This window comes from Vipera ursinii (assembly GCF_947247035.1).
Source record: "Vipera ursinii genome assembly, chromosome: 1".
NCBI classification, from domain to species: Eukaryota; Metazoa; Chordata; class Lepidosauria; order Squamata; family Viperidae; genus Vipera; species Vipera ursinii.
The window spans coordinates 191,156,176-191,172,448 of record NC_139512.1 but is presented as its reverse complement, the minus strand read 5'-3'; the positions used below and the strand labels follow the sequence as shown (position 1 = coordinate 191,172,448).

The window sequence follows — 16,273 nt, the reverse complement described above, 5'->3', positions numbered from 1 at the left end:
TCTTTCCCTGGTCCCTCCGCAATTGCACACATGCATTCACCCAGCACCTTTTCCATGGCCTCCCTGCAATCACAAGCACTCCAGGTCCTCTTTCAACAGCTTCCCTACAATTACAAATATGCACACACACATCAGCTCCCTCCTTTCCCAGCCTTCCTGACCTCACACTGCACCATTTACCAGGACATCCCTACCTACCCCCACATTCCTTACCTGGGACTCCCTCTATTCTCCACTTAATGACTTACACATCTTGAGTTGCAACAATAACTACCTGGACTGCTATTGCTAAGGGATCTGGTCATGCACTTTATGATTGCATCACTTAGTGATGGCAGTCCTGGTCTTAAATGCAGCTGTAATTTGAGGAGTACCTGCGCCTCCATTTAACATGTTACGTGTTTACCACCACAAACACTGGTGAATTTGAGCTCCCCTGTGTCCTATCACTGCATCCCCCAGTGTGAAGACCAAGCAGTAATGATCCCAATGACATCTTCCTTGATGACTTTGGGATGCTCTGCCCAGTTTGCTTGAGACTGACCACCCTCTATTGACAGCTTTTTGTGAATGGGCAAGCTTTCATAGTAATGTGCTTTAACATTGCAAATGTTGATGTGTCTATCAAACTTGACATCCCATCTCTACCTATTAAAAAAATTAAAGGGTGAGAAAGGGAAATGGCACTTTCATAAGTTGTTGTGAAGACAATCACATTCGGTCTCTTTCTTTACCAGAGGTGAAGAACGTAAAACAGATGGTCTTTGCTTACTGACCACTTGTTGAGACACCATTCAAAATTAAAACAGCAATGAAAAAAGAGACTTATGATTGGTCCTCAAAATAGTAGCCATCACAGCATCCCACAGTCACATGATTCAGGCATGTGGCAACTAGCATACATTTATAACCATTTCAGTGTCCATCAGTCACTTGATTGCCTTTTGTGACCTTCACAGCTGGTTACCAACAAAGTCAACGGGGCAGCCAGTAGGAAGTTATAATTTGTGGTCAAAAAACACTGTGAGGGGTCCTTGGTCCTCTCTGAGCTTGGTAGTTGCTCTGTACTGATGATGTTACCTAGTTTGGATCATGAAATGTCCACAAGAAAGCAAACAAGCTTAGAGAGCAACAAGGACCCCTCATTTCAAACCTGAGCTACAAATATTTCCCTCTATCAGTATATAATATTATGCTTAACAATTGCACTTTATTTGCTTCACAACTGCAGCTGGAACTGATGTCCTAAGTCAGGCATGGTCAAGTGACATTTTACTTTATGATCACACTGGTTAACAGCAGAGTTGTCAGGCCCAGTTGTGGTTGGCAAGCAAGGCAGAAATCAGATCATCTACCAAAGAAAATGACGTACAAATTGATATGTATCTGAAGATGAAGCAAAAGACATGAAAAAATATGCACCTACCCTGACGTTTTTGCCTGTGTAACTCTAGTTGTGTGGTGTTGTCCTCTAGTTTGCCCCACTTGCTGTGAATCTGAAAGACAGGCATTTTCCTATTTATAAGAGAAGAACTATATATTGGGGGTAGGGTTTTCAAGAAGAACCATAACCATCAGGAATTTCAACCATCTAATGACTCAGCTATCTGGAGACAACACTTACATAAAACTATAGTCCACGAATGAAGGTGAATATAAGTGTCCCAGGATAATGTTGGTCTGGGTCGGTCACTGGGAACAGAGGTTTTGTCTTCTGAGCTTTTGGACTCGTTCTGGAGCCCCCATCCCTTGGGGAACTCCTCTCTCTCTGTCTCTGTCTCTCCCTCCCTCCCTCCCTCCCTCCCTCCCTCCCTCGGCTAGAGAGAAGTTCCCTGAAGATGGGCTACTGCATGAGTCAGTGACCGACTCAGATTGGATCCTGCAAAACTATAGTTGTTGAAGGCAGCAAACTGTTTTGAGAGTTTGCTACCTCCGGCAATTAGAGCTTCTAGCATTCCCTATCATGCCAGAGAAGCTATTGACTATGTGATCCTCACACAGTTTAGAAAGATATAAAGCCAAGATGCTGCTGAACTGCTATATCCAGGACTGCTCCTCAGAGACTTGGTGACACACACCACCGTCTTTTATTGTAGTCTCTAGATATTCAGAACTACAAATTCTCAGAATTCCAAGTTACTATGCCATGTGTAAGATCTGATCCTCAGCGAGAGCAAGTATGAATGTTGTAGGTACTCACAACTGAATAGATGAAGGTGTCCAAGCTGAAGTCCCATGAAATCTGAGAAGAGGTGTGCACCCTCATGAGAGCGCTGAACATGGCTATCCTCCAAAAGAACATTATTTCCTGTGTTTTGTTGCTGCATCAAAGGAAAACAAGTTTTATTTATGTTCATAAAAAAGAAACACTTTGTTCTTTACTCAAAGTCAATCCAGAGAAATTAAACTTACTTTTTAAAAGTAAGTCGCATTGTCAAAATTTGGATGCTTGGCAACCGGCATGTATTTATGATGGCTGAAATGTCCCGAGATCACGTGATCACCTTTTATGATCTCCTGACAAGCAATGTCAATGAGGAAGCCAGATTACTAACTTAACAACTGCAGTCATTCACATAACGACTGTTGCAAGAAAAGTTGTAAAAAGGAGGAAAAGTCACTTAACAACTGTTGCTTAGCAATAGAAATTTTGGGCATCATTGTGGTTGTAAGTTGAGAATTACTTGTACAAGATGTTCAGTTCACAATGCGCAGCAAGTATTGGTCTGCAAGTAAATTCCCTCTGATCCCACAGAACACCAGCAGCACCTTTTGTCCTCTGGTGTTCCTTTCAACGTAGCTAAATATTAAATCCTCTTCTGCCTCCTGTATCCAATCTGGCACTTTTTTGAATTCCTCACTGAAAGTAGCCTGGAAACGGACCAGATCAGAAACCAATCCCTCAAATATACCATGATGCCAGCTAATGTTCCCACTGGTATCTGAGTGCCTTTTTAAAAAAGCTTTTTCTGCTTAAACATTTAGTTCCTTTTGCTAGTTTAATAATCTTGTGCCCAAATACAGTATCTTTTAATAAACTCATGCTAACTGCCAGGTACACAGATCAGGTTTGCTTTGCTGGTCAGTAATCAAGATAAACTAGGTATCCAGAAACACACAAGAGTTTTTAGACATGAAATATAGTATTTAATTAAATCCAGTTTTAAAAGCAGACCAGGACTACTCTTCCTGAGTATCAGTAAAGACAGACTGAGTCTCAGGAATGACTTATTAGAAGACAGACTGCCAACACAGAACAATAGAACATCATTGCTTATCATCTATAGGTCAAGTCATTTAAATGCATTATTAATATATTTTAAGCTCTCTTGCATTTTCTCAGGCACTGGCTGACAGGTTCATATTTGCATACAGTCCATATCCCAGTTTGAAGCAGATTGTCACATGCAACAAGAAACAACAGGACAACTATGGCAACATGGGAACTAGATCCTGCCAAAAACCCAAATGTCTATTCTGCCTCTACAACTATTGTACAGCACCATTATGGGCCCCAACAAATTACACACATAAGATTTGTAGCACATTATATTTGTTAATTGATAAGGTACACATGAGGTCTGTCCTCCATGAAACCTTCATCTGCATAACTATTCTCTCTTCCCTCTCTGCTCCATCCCAATATATTTAAATCCTATATCACTTAAGCCACTCCATGAATGTGATGAGCTGAGCTGTAGCTCTTGAAAGCTTGTACCTGACAAATGTTTTAGTCACAGAAAAAGAATTCTCAGTTGCCTTTCATAGCACCATCTACATGCATATTTCAGATTTATTCAATAGTGCAACATTGTCGTGCTCGCTTCGGCAGCACATATACTAAAATTGGAACGATACAGAGAAGATTAGCACGGTCCCTGCGCAAGGATGACATGCAAATTTGTGAAGCGTTCCATATTTTTAATTTTTTATAAAATGTTTTATAGATGGCATTTGGATCCTAAAAAGTTGTCTTGTATGTATCCTAATTTACAGCCCAAATGTTGGAGATGTGGCAGTTTGGATGCCACTTATTTTCATATCTGGTGGACTTGTAGAAATATAAAAGCTTTTTGGATTAAAATTTGGTGGAACATTCAAAAGATTTTTAAGAGAAAGATAAATTTTACCCCACAATTATTTTTATTGGGTGTTATTACAGATTGTGATACTAAAGAAATTAACTTGATGTTGAATTTGATAACAGCTGCAAGGTTATTGGTAGGGCAATATTGGAAGAAGGATAGTTTGCCTAATATAGAAGAATGGACGTTTAAAGTGTCAAATTTAGCAGAAATGGCTAAGATTTCTGCTTATCTGAAGGATCATTCACAAGAAAGATACATTTTGGTCTGGAGAAGATGGATAGATTATATTCAGAATAAATATGGGACCAAAAAGTTCCATTTAGCTTATGGGTAAATTTTAGATTGTTATTATTATTAATAGTTTATTATAGCAGAATTTTTATTAGTTTTAATTATATGGTATTATTATTATTTTTAGTATTAGTGTTGTTTAACTTGGATATTAATTTGTTTATGTTTTATTATTATTATGTTCACTTTTATTTTGTTTGTATTTACGTTAAAGGGGAGTTAAAGCGCATTATGAACTTGGTTATTTATGTAGTTGGTTAATGTTAGTTAGATTATGATTACTATATTTGTAACCCTGTGTTCAGCTTTGGGAAGTGGGGGAGGGAGGGGGGGTTTGGGTGGGTTGGTTTGGGGGATTATATTGTAATTTTTACAAAACTTTTTAATAAAAAGAAAAAAGGAAAAGGAAAAGGAAAAAAACAAAATTAAAGAAAAAAAAGAAAAAATATTGCAACATTGTCTATGATTATTAAAATGCAAGAACATCTATATTTCAACTATTCATATCTTGCATGCAACACAATAAGGCAAAACCGAATAAAGCGAAACCTGGCTTAGGTAAAAACATGAACATAATCACTTTTTATTGACTTGTTTTACCCAAACCTTTCAAGTTTAGGGCAACTAAATAATACAGTACACACAATTGTCCAGCATATACTTTTATCCTCCAAACAACCCAGCTGGGAAGGTTAATTAATAAACTACTGGCTCAAGTCTCTATATAAATTCCTAAGAATCAGCACCAGTCCCTGTTTTCTACAAGGTGGGGAACTGTTCTCTGTCCTTTTGAAATGCCTTGTATTTACTATATATTATTGTTTACTGTTGCCTGCTTTTATCAGGGGGGCTCAATGAACAATATTTTGATCCTCTTTTTTTCTCCATTAAATAATTATTTGAAGAGAACATGGTAGCAAAGGTCAGTTAGTGGCTTTCATGGCTAGGAATATGCTGGGTATCTATTGGATAAAATTACTCAGATCTCCTCCCAGTTAGATTCCCGTCTTGGAGTAGGTTCTGTGGAGCTAGCTGGGGAACAGTTTTGCTTAGTTATCCAGGAGAAATTGGGTCCTTTTGGAGCTGAGGAAGCAGATGGGGGTCCTCATGCCTGGGAGTTATATATTAGATCCATGCCCAACCTGCCTTGATGAGGCCACTTGGGATGTGACACGTGGTTGAGGGTGGGCAAGGGTGAATTGTTCCATGAGTGAGGGGGCTTATTCCTCCTCCTTTTAAACAGGAAGTGGTTCAGACATTAAGATACCAATGCTAGACAGTTTTGGACAATTTTGTCCTCCTTCCCTTCCTGTTTAGAAAAGGTTGTTGAGAAGTTGGTTGCACAGCAACTTCAGAGGATTCTGGATGAAGAAATTTTCTGGACTCTTCTGTCTGGATCCAGGCCTAAGTATGTGAAAGAACAGCCTTGTCAAATTTTTGGATGGTAGAGCAGAATTGAAAGTAGTGTGTACATCACTGATACCCCAGTGGCTTTCAATGCCACCAACCATGGTATTCTTCTGGATCAGTTCTTGTCATGGCCCAGGACTCAAATTCTGAAGAAACTATTCCAGCTGAACCAGTGGAATGTTATCCTCAGGAGACCATAAAGCCAGGAATCACCTGAAGCTGATCTTACTTGGGCACCATCAGAAGTGCTGGAGGAGTCAGTTGATGATATATGGCCTCCAAACTTTCAAAATTGGCAAATAGAGCAGACAGCAGAGCAAAGAAGCTCAATGAGGCTCCTTGACAAGCAAGGGAGTAATTCTCTTAATTAAAGACAGCTGGCTGCAGCCTGATTTCAGACACAACACTAAAACATTTCTCCATTGGAAACAACTGTCTTTCCTGCTCTGGTTTGTTATTCTTGTGAATCTCTGACCTTGGCCTGGCAGACACATCTGACTTGGCTCTCTGAACTTTGGACTGGATTTGACTACTTTTCAATGTGCTTCTTTTGAAAGCAAAATCACTCAGACAAGCTTTCTTTCCAGTAGACTTTGTTGATTACAGTTTCTTCTTTGTCTGTTGTTATCTGCTCAGACTTTAGTAAATTGCTTTCTTCACCTAGCAATTATGTGAGTTTGAGACCTGAAACAGAACAGCTTCAGGGATAGGATGTGGGTAGACACTTTATTGTGTTGCTTCTCTCTCTTCAGCTGGGACACTTCCAGGCACTGTTGATTGGCTGGGAGAGGTCTACACTGGGCCTTTACTTTGTAGAGTGCCATACATTTTGTTATTTTTCCCCCTCTCCATTTTAACATCCAGATAAAGCTGCGGGGTGAGATAATGTGCGAGTATGCTGATGATACCTAGTTTTATATCTCCACCCCTGGCCTACTAAGTGAAGCTGTGGAGGTCCTGCCTTGATGCTTGGAGGCTGAAGGGGAAAGCAGCTTCAAATTTGTATGATTGATATCAGGTCTTCAAGGTGGACCAGACTAGTATGCCAGAATTATGAATGCTAATACTACTTCTACTATCATATTACTGAAGGAGGGAGAGAGAGACTTACTCAAATTACAGGTAGTCCTCGATTTAAGCAACAGATGTTAAGTGAGTTTTCCCCATTTCACAACTTTTCGTGCCACGCTCATTAAGTAAATCATTGCAGTTCTGAAGTTAGTAACATGATTATTAAGCGAATCTGGCTTCCCCAATGACTTTGCTTGTCAAAAGTGAACACATGATCTCAGGACACTGCAACATCATAAATACATGTCAGTTGCCAAGTGTCTGAATTTTGATCACATGACCATGGGAATACTGCAGTGGTTGTAAGTGTGAAAATCTTACAATCATGGCACTTTTTTCAGTGCTGTTATAACTTGGAATATTACTACTGTAAATGAATGGTTGTAAGTCAAGGGCTACCTGTACATTTCTGCCTAAGACTGAATTTCATTATTTAACTATTCTCATTTCTTTTTTAAAAAATAGTATTCATTAAAAAAGACAAAAAAGAAAGATATGTAGAAATTATAAACACAAATATCGGATAGAAAGTTTGTAGAGTAATATAAGATAAATTAGAAGATGTGTCATATTAATATGTTACCAGATCTTTCTTATTGTAATTATCTTTGAAATAAAAAGGATTTGGTAGTGATGCTAAGGGTGAAATGTGTGTGTATCCTAACTTTTAAGGAATTCCACATTTTACGAGACTTTCTTATACATAACATACATTGGCAAAACTTGCTCCTTCTGTAATTGACATTCTGCTTTTAGGAAAATTTATCCATTCTATTATTGATGACAAACAGCTTGCTGTATTATATAATCTGAGATTGGGAAAAGCTATAGCATCTCTCTTTTAAGTCTTGCAAAATTTTGAAATTTACTCCTGGTTCTTTTCCCCTCTACTCAATGCAAATATATTAATTGGTCTTTGCTAATCTTACCATTTTTTATCTGGAACTTGAACTGGTGATATTTGAATTGAAAAGTTTATATTAGGTAATACATTCATTTTTATTATAAAGCCCTAGCCAGTAAAGTTCTAAGCTTTTCTACCTTTCAAGATCTTGCTTTATTTCCTTCCACAATTTGTTGTTATTGTTTTGAAATACATCTTTACTGCATCCTGTTATGTAAAGTTCTACATATTTCACCATTTTTTTTGTTCTCCCACAACTGGTCTCTTTTTTCACATTTTTTTCCTTTGGAAGTTAGATGCTTTATTATTTTGTTGTGGGCTTTTTCCCCCATTGATTTTGCATCTGGAAAAGCAAACAAAATCTTTGAGTAGTTTTATTGTATAGAGCTTTGCGGTTTTACAATTGTTGATACCACATCATCTGTACAACATTTCATCCTTTATTCCTCTCCTTGAATTTTGATCCAAATTGCATATTTATCTTTTCAGATCTTGGTCACCAAGACTTCCAGAAAAATTACAAATCCTAAAGGGGATTTTGCTTTGTGACTCTGCTAATTGAAAAGTTTTCAGAGAGGGTTATGTTCACTATAATCTTTGAGGTTTATTGTTGGTATGCACTGTCCCTCCAAGTTTTGAACTCTTTTCTGGTATATATTTTGTTTAAGCCCTCCAATTAAAAAAAAGGACCATTCCAAATTGTCAAAAGCTTTCTCTACAGAAATCATACTGTAGAGTTCTTTCTCTCAATGTTGATAAATTCTAGTGCATTTATGAAAAAGGTGCTGTTTTCCTTTCTGTAAACTATCTGATCCCTGTGTATAATTTTGGTAATGTACTTCCTCATATATTCAGCTAATACAATAGTGCACATGTTGTAATCAATATTAAAAAAAGAAATTGGTTTATATGTTTGAGATTTCTTCAGGTCATTCCCTTTTTGTATATCTCCTGTCATATATTTGATATTGCTTTTGTTGTTTTAATTTCTTTCATCCTCAATAATGGTTCTGATACTTTCTCTTCTACGTATTTTTTTTAAATATAGAGCTGACAGTGTCAGTTATCCTATGAATTATAATTTTCTCTTTTAATCTGTTCTTTAATTGTTTCTTTAATCTTTTAAATTGGTACAAATTTCTTCTCTTCAGACAGTGGCTCAGAGATCAGATAAGTCACCCCATGGCTTGACAACTATACTATGGCTTACAAGTCATGGAGGACTAATAAGCAGTTTTGTTTGGATAAGCCTTAGAAGGATGTTTTCCATGGTTTGCCTTCTTCCTGGAAGGATGTGGTGCTTAAGGATTTGAAACAGAAAGTTGCCTTGTGGCCATGCTGGATGCCTAAGCATTCCATCTTATTCTCATGCTTGTTAAGATAGACTCCTAGAAAAAGCCATCCAGAGCTTTAAAATAAAATGCAGTTGATGTCTGCTCCTCTTTTCATTTCCATCTTCAAGGGGAAAAATGATAGTAGCATACTCCAGGGGGATTTTGTTTGCTTGCTTGCTTGCTTGTTTATAGATTTGTATGGCTGCCCATCTTAGATCATAACTCTGGGTGGCTTACAACAATAATCTCAAGGATGCTACAGAAATACTGAACAGGTATAAAAGAACAATTTTTAAATCTAAATCTACAAACTCAGAAAATGACTACAAAGAAGGAACTAGCAACCCAGGAAATAGAAGGAAAATTAGAGGAAGCAGATCCAGAGATGGAGGACATAAAGAAAGGAACTGACAGATTGAGACAAACAAAGAATTAGAAGATGTAGCAATAATATTGGAAATGGAAAAAATATCTTACCTGTCAAGATCTCAGAATACACTTGAGGATAAGAAAGAAGAGCTGACTGAATGGAAGATAGAGCTGTTAGGAGAATTGTGGGAAACTGGAGAAGGAGGGAGGCTTTTTAATGAATATCAATGGGCTGAGCATCCTTCCAAAAATACTTTTATCAAATTGTCTTTCTTATTCCAAACAATGTACACAAAAATAGAGGAAGAATTACTTGACGATTCAAATGCACTAATTTGGCAAGTTAGTTTGCAAAGGAAGAAGCTAGAGTAAGACTGAAGAAAATACAGGTTTTGACCCATTAATCAGATGTTTGAACATGGCTGAGAATAGATAATTGTTAGAAATAGAGGTATTATTATAACTAGAAAGATAGGATTTGTAACTAGAATACTATATTTTGGTATGAGAAGAGAAATATAAAATGCTAAGAAGGTTTGAATAAGGGAAGCTTTCGGTTACCCAAATATAACTTATTATGAGAAATTATAAGTGATAGAGACATTTTGAACACTGATGGGAATTTTTTTTTTTTAAAAGCGGGAAAAACAGGATAACAAATGGATATTAAGTGCAAATGCAATTAGGATATATTTTGGATAGAAAAGATATTTTACACTGACATTATTGATGTTATCAGGAAAATGTAACAAAGATGTTGATATTCAATTGTATATGTATTAACAACAATAAGAATTGTATTTGCCTAGTGTGGAAAATGTGTACTATTGGAAGAAGAGAGGAAGCATTGGATGGTGTAATATTGGGCTTAGATTGAAGAAGTTAATATGTACCACTGAATTACTAATGGACCCAGACAACACATTGTTTATTAAGTACTTATGATTGTAAAACTAGAAAATTAGTAAAATATTTGTATAAATAAAAAATACTGGTGTTTAGTTCATTTACAAAATAGTGATGACTTAACATAAGTAAACATAGTGATATGAGAAGATGTAATTGTGAGAAAGTGGATGACAGATATAGTTTTCTGTTCAATGGTATCTGCTACAAATGCAGAGGTAGTCAGATAAAGAAAGATGAAGATCAAGCAATGAAATGACAAGACACAAGATACAGAAGACCTATTTGGACTTATTTGGGGCTAGGAAATACTTTGATATAAAATGTGTTCTGTCAGGGAGTAATATTCAACCTGTTCAATTATCTTACCTTTTTTTCAATCACAGTAAGGAAAAAAGCAGGGTGGGAAATCCCCATAGAGCAAGTCAGGAACTAGTGGCTTTCTACTTCATCTTGATTAGACTTCCTTTGTCTATGCAGGAACAGATGGGACCCATGCACAGAGGAGATGATAATGCAAATGTTTGACTTTTATAGAAAACAGAGCATCACCACATAGACCAGGGGTCCCCAACCTGTGGACTGCAGCCCACTACCGAGCCATGGGCCACTAGGCCGCATGAGTGACTGGCTAATGCACATGTGTGTGCTCACTTGCACTCGCCCACTCGTGCCAGCAATGCCATGAGCACTGTGTAGGCATTAGCACTGCCATGAGTGCACTCCCCACTTGCACTAGCATCGTGGGTTTATGCCAGTGCTAATGATGCCAGAAGAGTCATGCGGGCACTAGTATTGGTGTGAGCTCACACTCCCCCCACTCATGCTAACATTGCAGTGTCACACGTGCAATCGCAGCTCGTGCACTTGTGGCCCTGTGCACTGGCACATGTGTGTAAAGGTGCTTGACCCCACCCCCCACCCAGGGCTGCCAACCCAGAAAAATTGGAGACACCTGCCATAGACCCTCACTCTCTTGCATCATCTCACATGCTGGGATCTTAGATAAGTTAGATGCAAACTGATCTTTGTCTATGTCCTGTCCTGTTGGAAACAACATTATGAAACTGAAAAAAGTAAGGTTCTACATTTAGGCAGGAAAGACCAAATGCACAGGTATAGTATAGGTCAGGGGTGTCAAACTCAATTTCACTGAGGGCCGCATCAGCATTATGGTTGCCCTCAGGGGGCCGGGTGGGTATGGCCAGGGTGGGCGTGGCTTACTGGGTGGGTGTGGCTAGAGTGCGTATGGCCTACTGGGTGGGTGTGGCCAGCTCTACATCGTTCGCATCAAGGGTGCCTATGGGGGCCTGGGCAGGAGTGGGACAGATCTGAGGGTCTCTGGCAGAAGGAGGGTCTCTGGGCCAGTGCCAAGGCAGTGGGGGCCGTTCCCTCACTGTTTCCAGGATGGCTTCGCGGGCCACATGAAACCACTTTGCGGGCCGGCTCCGGCTCCCGGGCCTTGTGTTTGACATGTCTGGTATAGGTGGTACCTTGCTCAATAGTAGTAACTGTGAGAGGGATCTCAGAGTCCTAGTGAACAATCACTTAAATATGAGCCAGCAGTGTGCTGCAGCTGCCAAAAAAGCCATCACAGTGGTAGGCTGCATTAACAGAGGGATAGAATCAAGATCACATAAAGTATGAATACCACTTTACAATGCCTTCATAAGCCCACAATTGGAATACTGCATCCAGTTTTGGTCACCACGATGTAAAAAAGATGCTGAGACTCTAGAAAGAGTGCAGAGAAGAGCAACGAAGATGATTAGGGGACCGGAGGCTAAAATATATAAGGAACAGTTGCTGGAATTGGGTATGTCTAGTTTAATGAAGAAAAAGACGAGGAGGGACATGATAGCAGTGTTCAATATCTCAGGGGTTGCCACAAAGAAGAGGGAGTCAAGCTATTCTCCAAAGCACCTGAAGGCAGGACAAGAAGCAACGGATGGAAACTAACCAAAGAAAGAAGCAACGTAGAACTAAGGAGTAACTTCCTGACTGTTAGAACAATTAATCAGTGGAACAACCTGCCTCCAGAAGCTGTGAATGCTCCAACACTGGAAGTTTTTAGGAAGAGATTGGACAGCCATTTGTCTGAAATGGTGTAGGGTTTCCTGCCTGAGCAAGGGATTGGACTAGATGACCTCCAAAGTCCATTCCAACTTTATTATTATTATTGATTATCGCACAATCAGCCAGATGTTCAAAGTGGATTCGGCATTTTTGTCTACCTATTGAGTCCTTACCAAGGACCTGGGATAGGCAGATGTGGATGTTTGATGGTATTACATATATCGTTGCAGGATGGAAGCAGTTCCTAGTAAGGCTGCCTTTTGCAATTGACTAATGGCGAATTTCTCAATACCAATGGTGTTCAAGTGGTACTCCAGTTGTTTTGGGATTGCACCTATTACTATTGGTGCTACACTTGCTTGCCTTTGCTACAGTCTTTCTATTTCTATTTGTAGGTCTCTGTATTTTGTTCTCTTCTCCAGTTCTTTCTCAACTATTCTGCTGTCTCCAGGCACTGCCACGTCTACTATCCAGACTTTTTTGTCTTTCTTATCGACAATTGTTAAGTCTGGTGCAGGTGCTTGTGTGCTTGAATTTTGAAGTCTCAGAGCAGTTTAACTTTATCGTTTTCTATAACTTTGTCTATTGTTGTTGCTTACAGGCAAATGATATTTCTTGTAGATCTTCAAATGCACCATTGTTGCTACTTTGTCATGCTGCTGCTTGTAGTCAGTCTGTGCAACCTTCTTGCAGCAGCTTGGACGGCCATTTGTCTGAAATGGTATAGGGTTTCCTGCCTGAGCAGGGGGTTGGACTAGATGATCTCCAAAGTCCTTTGCATCATCATTATTATTATTATTATTATTATTATTATTATTATTATTATTATTATTATTATCATTATCATTATCATTATCATTACAAAAAAGGAGAACCGTAGTGATGAAAGCATGGGAGGTTTGGGGGAATGAGGTGAGATTTGTGTACTTACAAACAGAATAAGAATTGGGTGGAAAACCATTCAGGAGTAAAACAGTACAATAGAAATGCAAAGATTTTCCCAAGAGACATTCAACAAATGCTCAAATAGAAAACCAAGTATTCAGCTGGGACTGCTGAACAATTGTGTGGGGCCAGTCTAGTGCTGGGAGGACGGGCTTTCTCAAACCATCGTATTACAAAAGACAAAGCTTTGTCCCCCTTTCCAGGTAATGCATTTTGCCCAGTCATGAGGCCTTCAAGTGAGTTTCCTGCCCACATCATAGATCTTAATATTGGGGCAGAAAAAGTGTTACTTAAGTATGAAAGTCCAAAACCATCTAAAGGATCCTTCAATTATCAATTTCAGTCTCTATATCATTTTCAGGAACAGATCAAGATAAAGTCCCTGCAGAAATAAATGCAACACATTGACAGAGCACAACTACCATGGCCAGGCCACCCTGTTCAGGAAAGGTATGCAGCTGACAAACTAGTTGCAACATGATGCAGCATGATGCCCAATAGGCTGCCAAGGTTCCTTGCTCCTCAGATGAGTGAGGTGAAGGCAGGAAAAAAGTAAGGTCACATACTTGTTCATTCATAGGTGTTTACGGAATCTGGGACTTTACTAAGTAGCTTTCAAATGCAAATTCATGCATGTTTCAGCTATGAATACCAATACTAAATATATTAAGTTTCCAGTTTCCATTAGTTCAGGAATAGGAGAGTGCCATTGGTTTTGAGGCCTTCACATAGGCATCTGATGTGCCATTTTGGAAGGACAAAACTAATTTAGGGATACACTTAACACTGTTCCGTCTCTGATATTGTCAAAAGTTACCACCTCAGAGTCTGATATTTATTCCTAATTACATGAATTTTCACATCACATCTTGTACTGAGAGGTACCTCAGTTTAGTATCCAGAATAGCAAGAAGCTATTGCCCTCAAACTCTCAGGAAGCAGACTGAGAACTGTAAAGCTATTCATTTTAGGCTTTACAGATATAAAATGAAAGGTATGCTTCTCAAAAGGAAATAGAATTTTTTGCGATAAGTCACAATTCCTCTGGTTTCACCTGGCAGACTTCCCAGTTAATGTTAATCTTCTAATCTAAACAGTCATATATGTTTACCCAGTTGTTAAACAATTATGCAGCTGAATGGATAGTCAGTGAATTATGAAAGTAATATCTGGGTTTCCCTTCCCAGTCATTGTTCTCAATTTTTTTCTGCAATAAAAACACAGATAATCTAGAATTCAGGCCTGTGTAACTGAATTATTTTATGGGTGGAGGGAGGGAAACATGTGGCCATCAAAATATGGTTAGAATTGATGGTCATTCAGCATCAACAAAGTCTCTTCTTGACTCACAGAGACAAGAAATATGCTGTCTGTTTATCTGTCTGTCTGTCAATCAATGTACTCTGTGCAAAGCATCTGGATTTCTATAAAAATATCTACATCCTCAGATATATTTTGCTGCTTAGGAGGAACTTTTTGTTAGTCACAATGGTCTTTGTTGTAAGTATAAATGTAATGCAGAATAAGTAAATTTTAGTTATTTATTCTACAGTTGTATGCATTACTCCAGCTGCATAGTTAATCATTGTAAGGCCCATTAAAACCAAAGAAGCTTATAGCTGAGTAACATTCTATAAAACGGCACTATTAATTGGCGGAAATTCCACTTTTACCTATTAGTAAATTAGGTTGCAACATTCTACAAGAACTACAGATAAGAATATTTTTAGAGATCAAAGCAATCAAAGCAATGATTTCAAAGGCAGTATCAAATACAGTAAAACTCACAAATATTTTGGACTTTTAAAACACATGCATACACACAGAATAACAAAGTCCTTTTTTTAAAAAAATCAACAGTTGCAATCAAATTTCAGATTCAAAGAAAGGCTCAAAAATATTGCTTTGTTCCTAATCCAGCTCTTTTTTTAAAAGTATCTGTATCAGGTGGCTGATTTCTAATATAACTTTGATTTTTGGATGTCTTTGAAGAGATATGATCTATTGATTTGTCCTCAAATGTCAGCCACTTAGCTACCTACCAACTTGATTTCCTGAGCGAAGGCTCTTTAATGTGTATACCTCCTACAAATCCCTAATCCATTTGTATTTTCTGCTCGTCACATTCTTGTCTTTATTAACCTGAGCAAAGGAACAAGAAGAACACACTCTCTATTTTAAATTTCATTTCTTTACAAATTAAATTAAGTACATATACAAATTCTCCACTTCTTACCTGCCAGCTTGTCCTGGACAGTTCTTCTAAACAAAGTTGGGGTGGTTGTATATTCCTTCTGTTCTCTCCAATACTTCTTGTTTTGCTGCAGATTGAAAGGAAGTTACATCAAATATAGCCCGTTCGTGAAACTGAATGGGGCGTTGCTGCTTAGACAACAAATCTAAACAATGGAAGAAACTGAATGCCACTGTCCCTAAAGCAAGAACAGTGAGTTTCCTGATGCCTTTCGCACCAGCAAGAATCTGCCTTTCCCAGCAGCAGATCAAAATCTTTCAGTTTATCTGAAGTGATTAGGGATCTTAACCGCTGGCATTGCCTCTAGAATGTATAAATGGAGTAAAGACAATTATCATGTTTCATATTGTTCTTACTTTAAAAGTAGCATAGAAGCCATAAAGTAGCAGAAGATATAAAATTAATTGCTCTGCTTTTGATCTTTTTTTAGGCATTTCAACTCCATTGACAGGCTTGCTTCACAATAAAAGGGGATTATAGATGTTAACTGGAAGAAGTCAATACACTGATAGTTTCTGGATTGTCAATATCCCTGACAACAGTACTGTTAAAATTAAACACATTTCTTCCAGCAACATCCCTTTTAGAAGCAGATTTATTGGGACTTCTTAAAGGAGGAGGCCAA

At 38.3% G+C, this 16,273-nt stretch overlaps 1 protein-coding gene across 1 annotated transcript in view; it reads right to left on the bottom strand.

Moving 5' to 3' along the window:
• Positions 1-15,697, bottom strand: part of ADGRF5 (adhesion G protein-coupled receptor F5) — a 45,947-nt gene extending 30,250 nt beyond the window's left edge. The window contains exons 1-3 of the mRNA XM_083350827.1: positions 15,631-15,697; positions 2,201-2,321; positions 1,427-1,496 (exon numbers count right to left, since the gene is read on the bottom strand). Of these exons, the coding sequence (XP_083206953.1) occupies positions 1,427-1,496; positions 2,201-2,302 (172 nt within the window). The 5' untranslated portion in view covers positions 2,303-2,321; positions 15,631-15,697. The remainder of the gene's footprint in view (positions 1-1,426; positions 1,497-2,200; positions 2,322-15,630) is intronic.
• Positions 15,698-16,273: the final 576 nt, after the last annotated feature.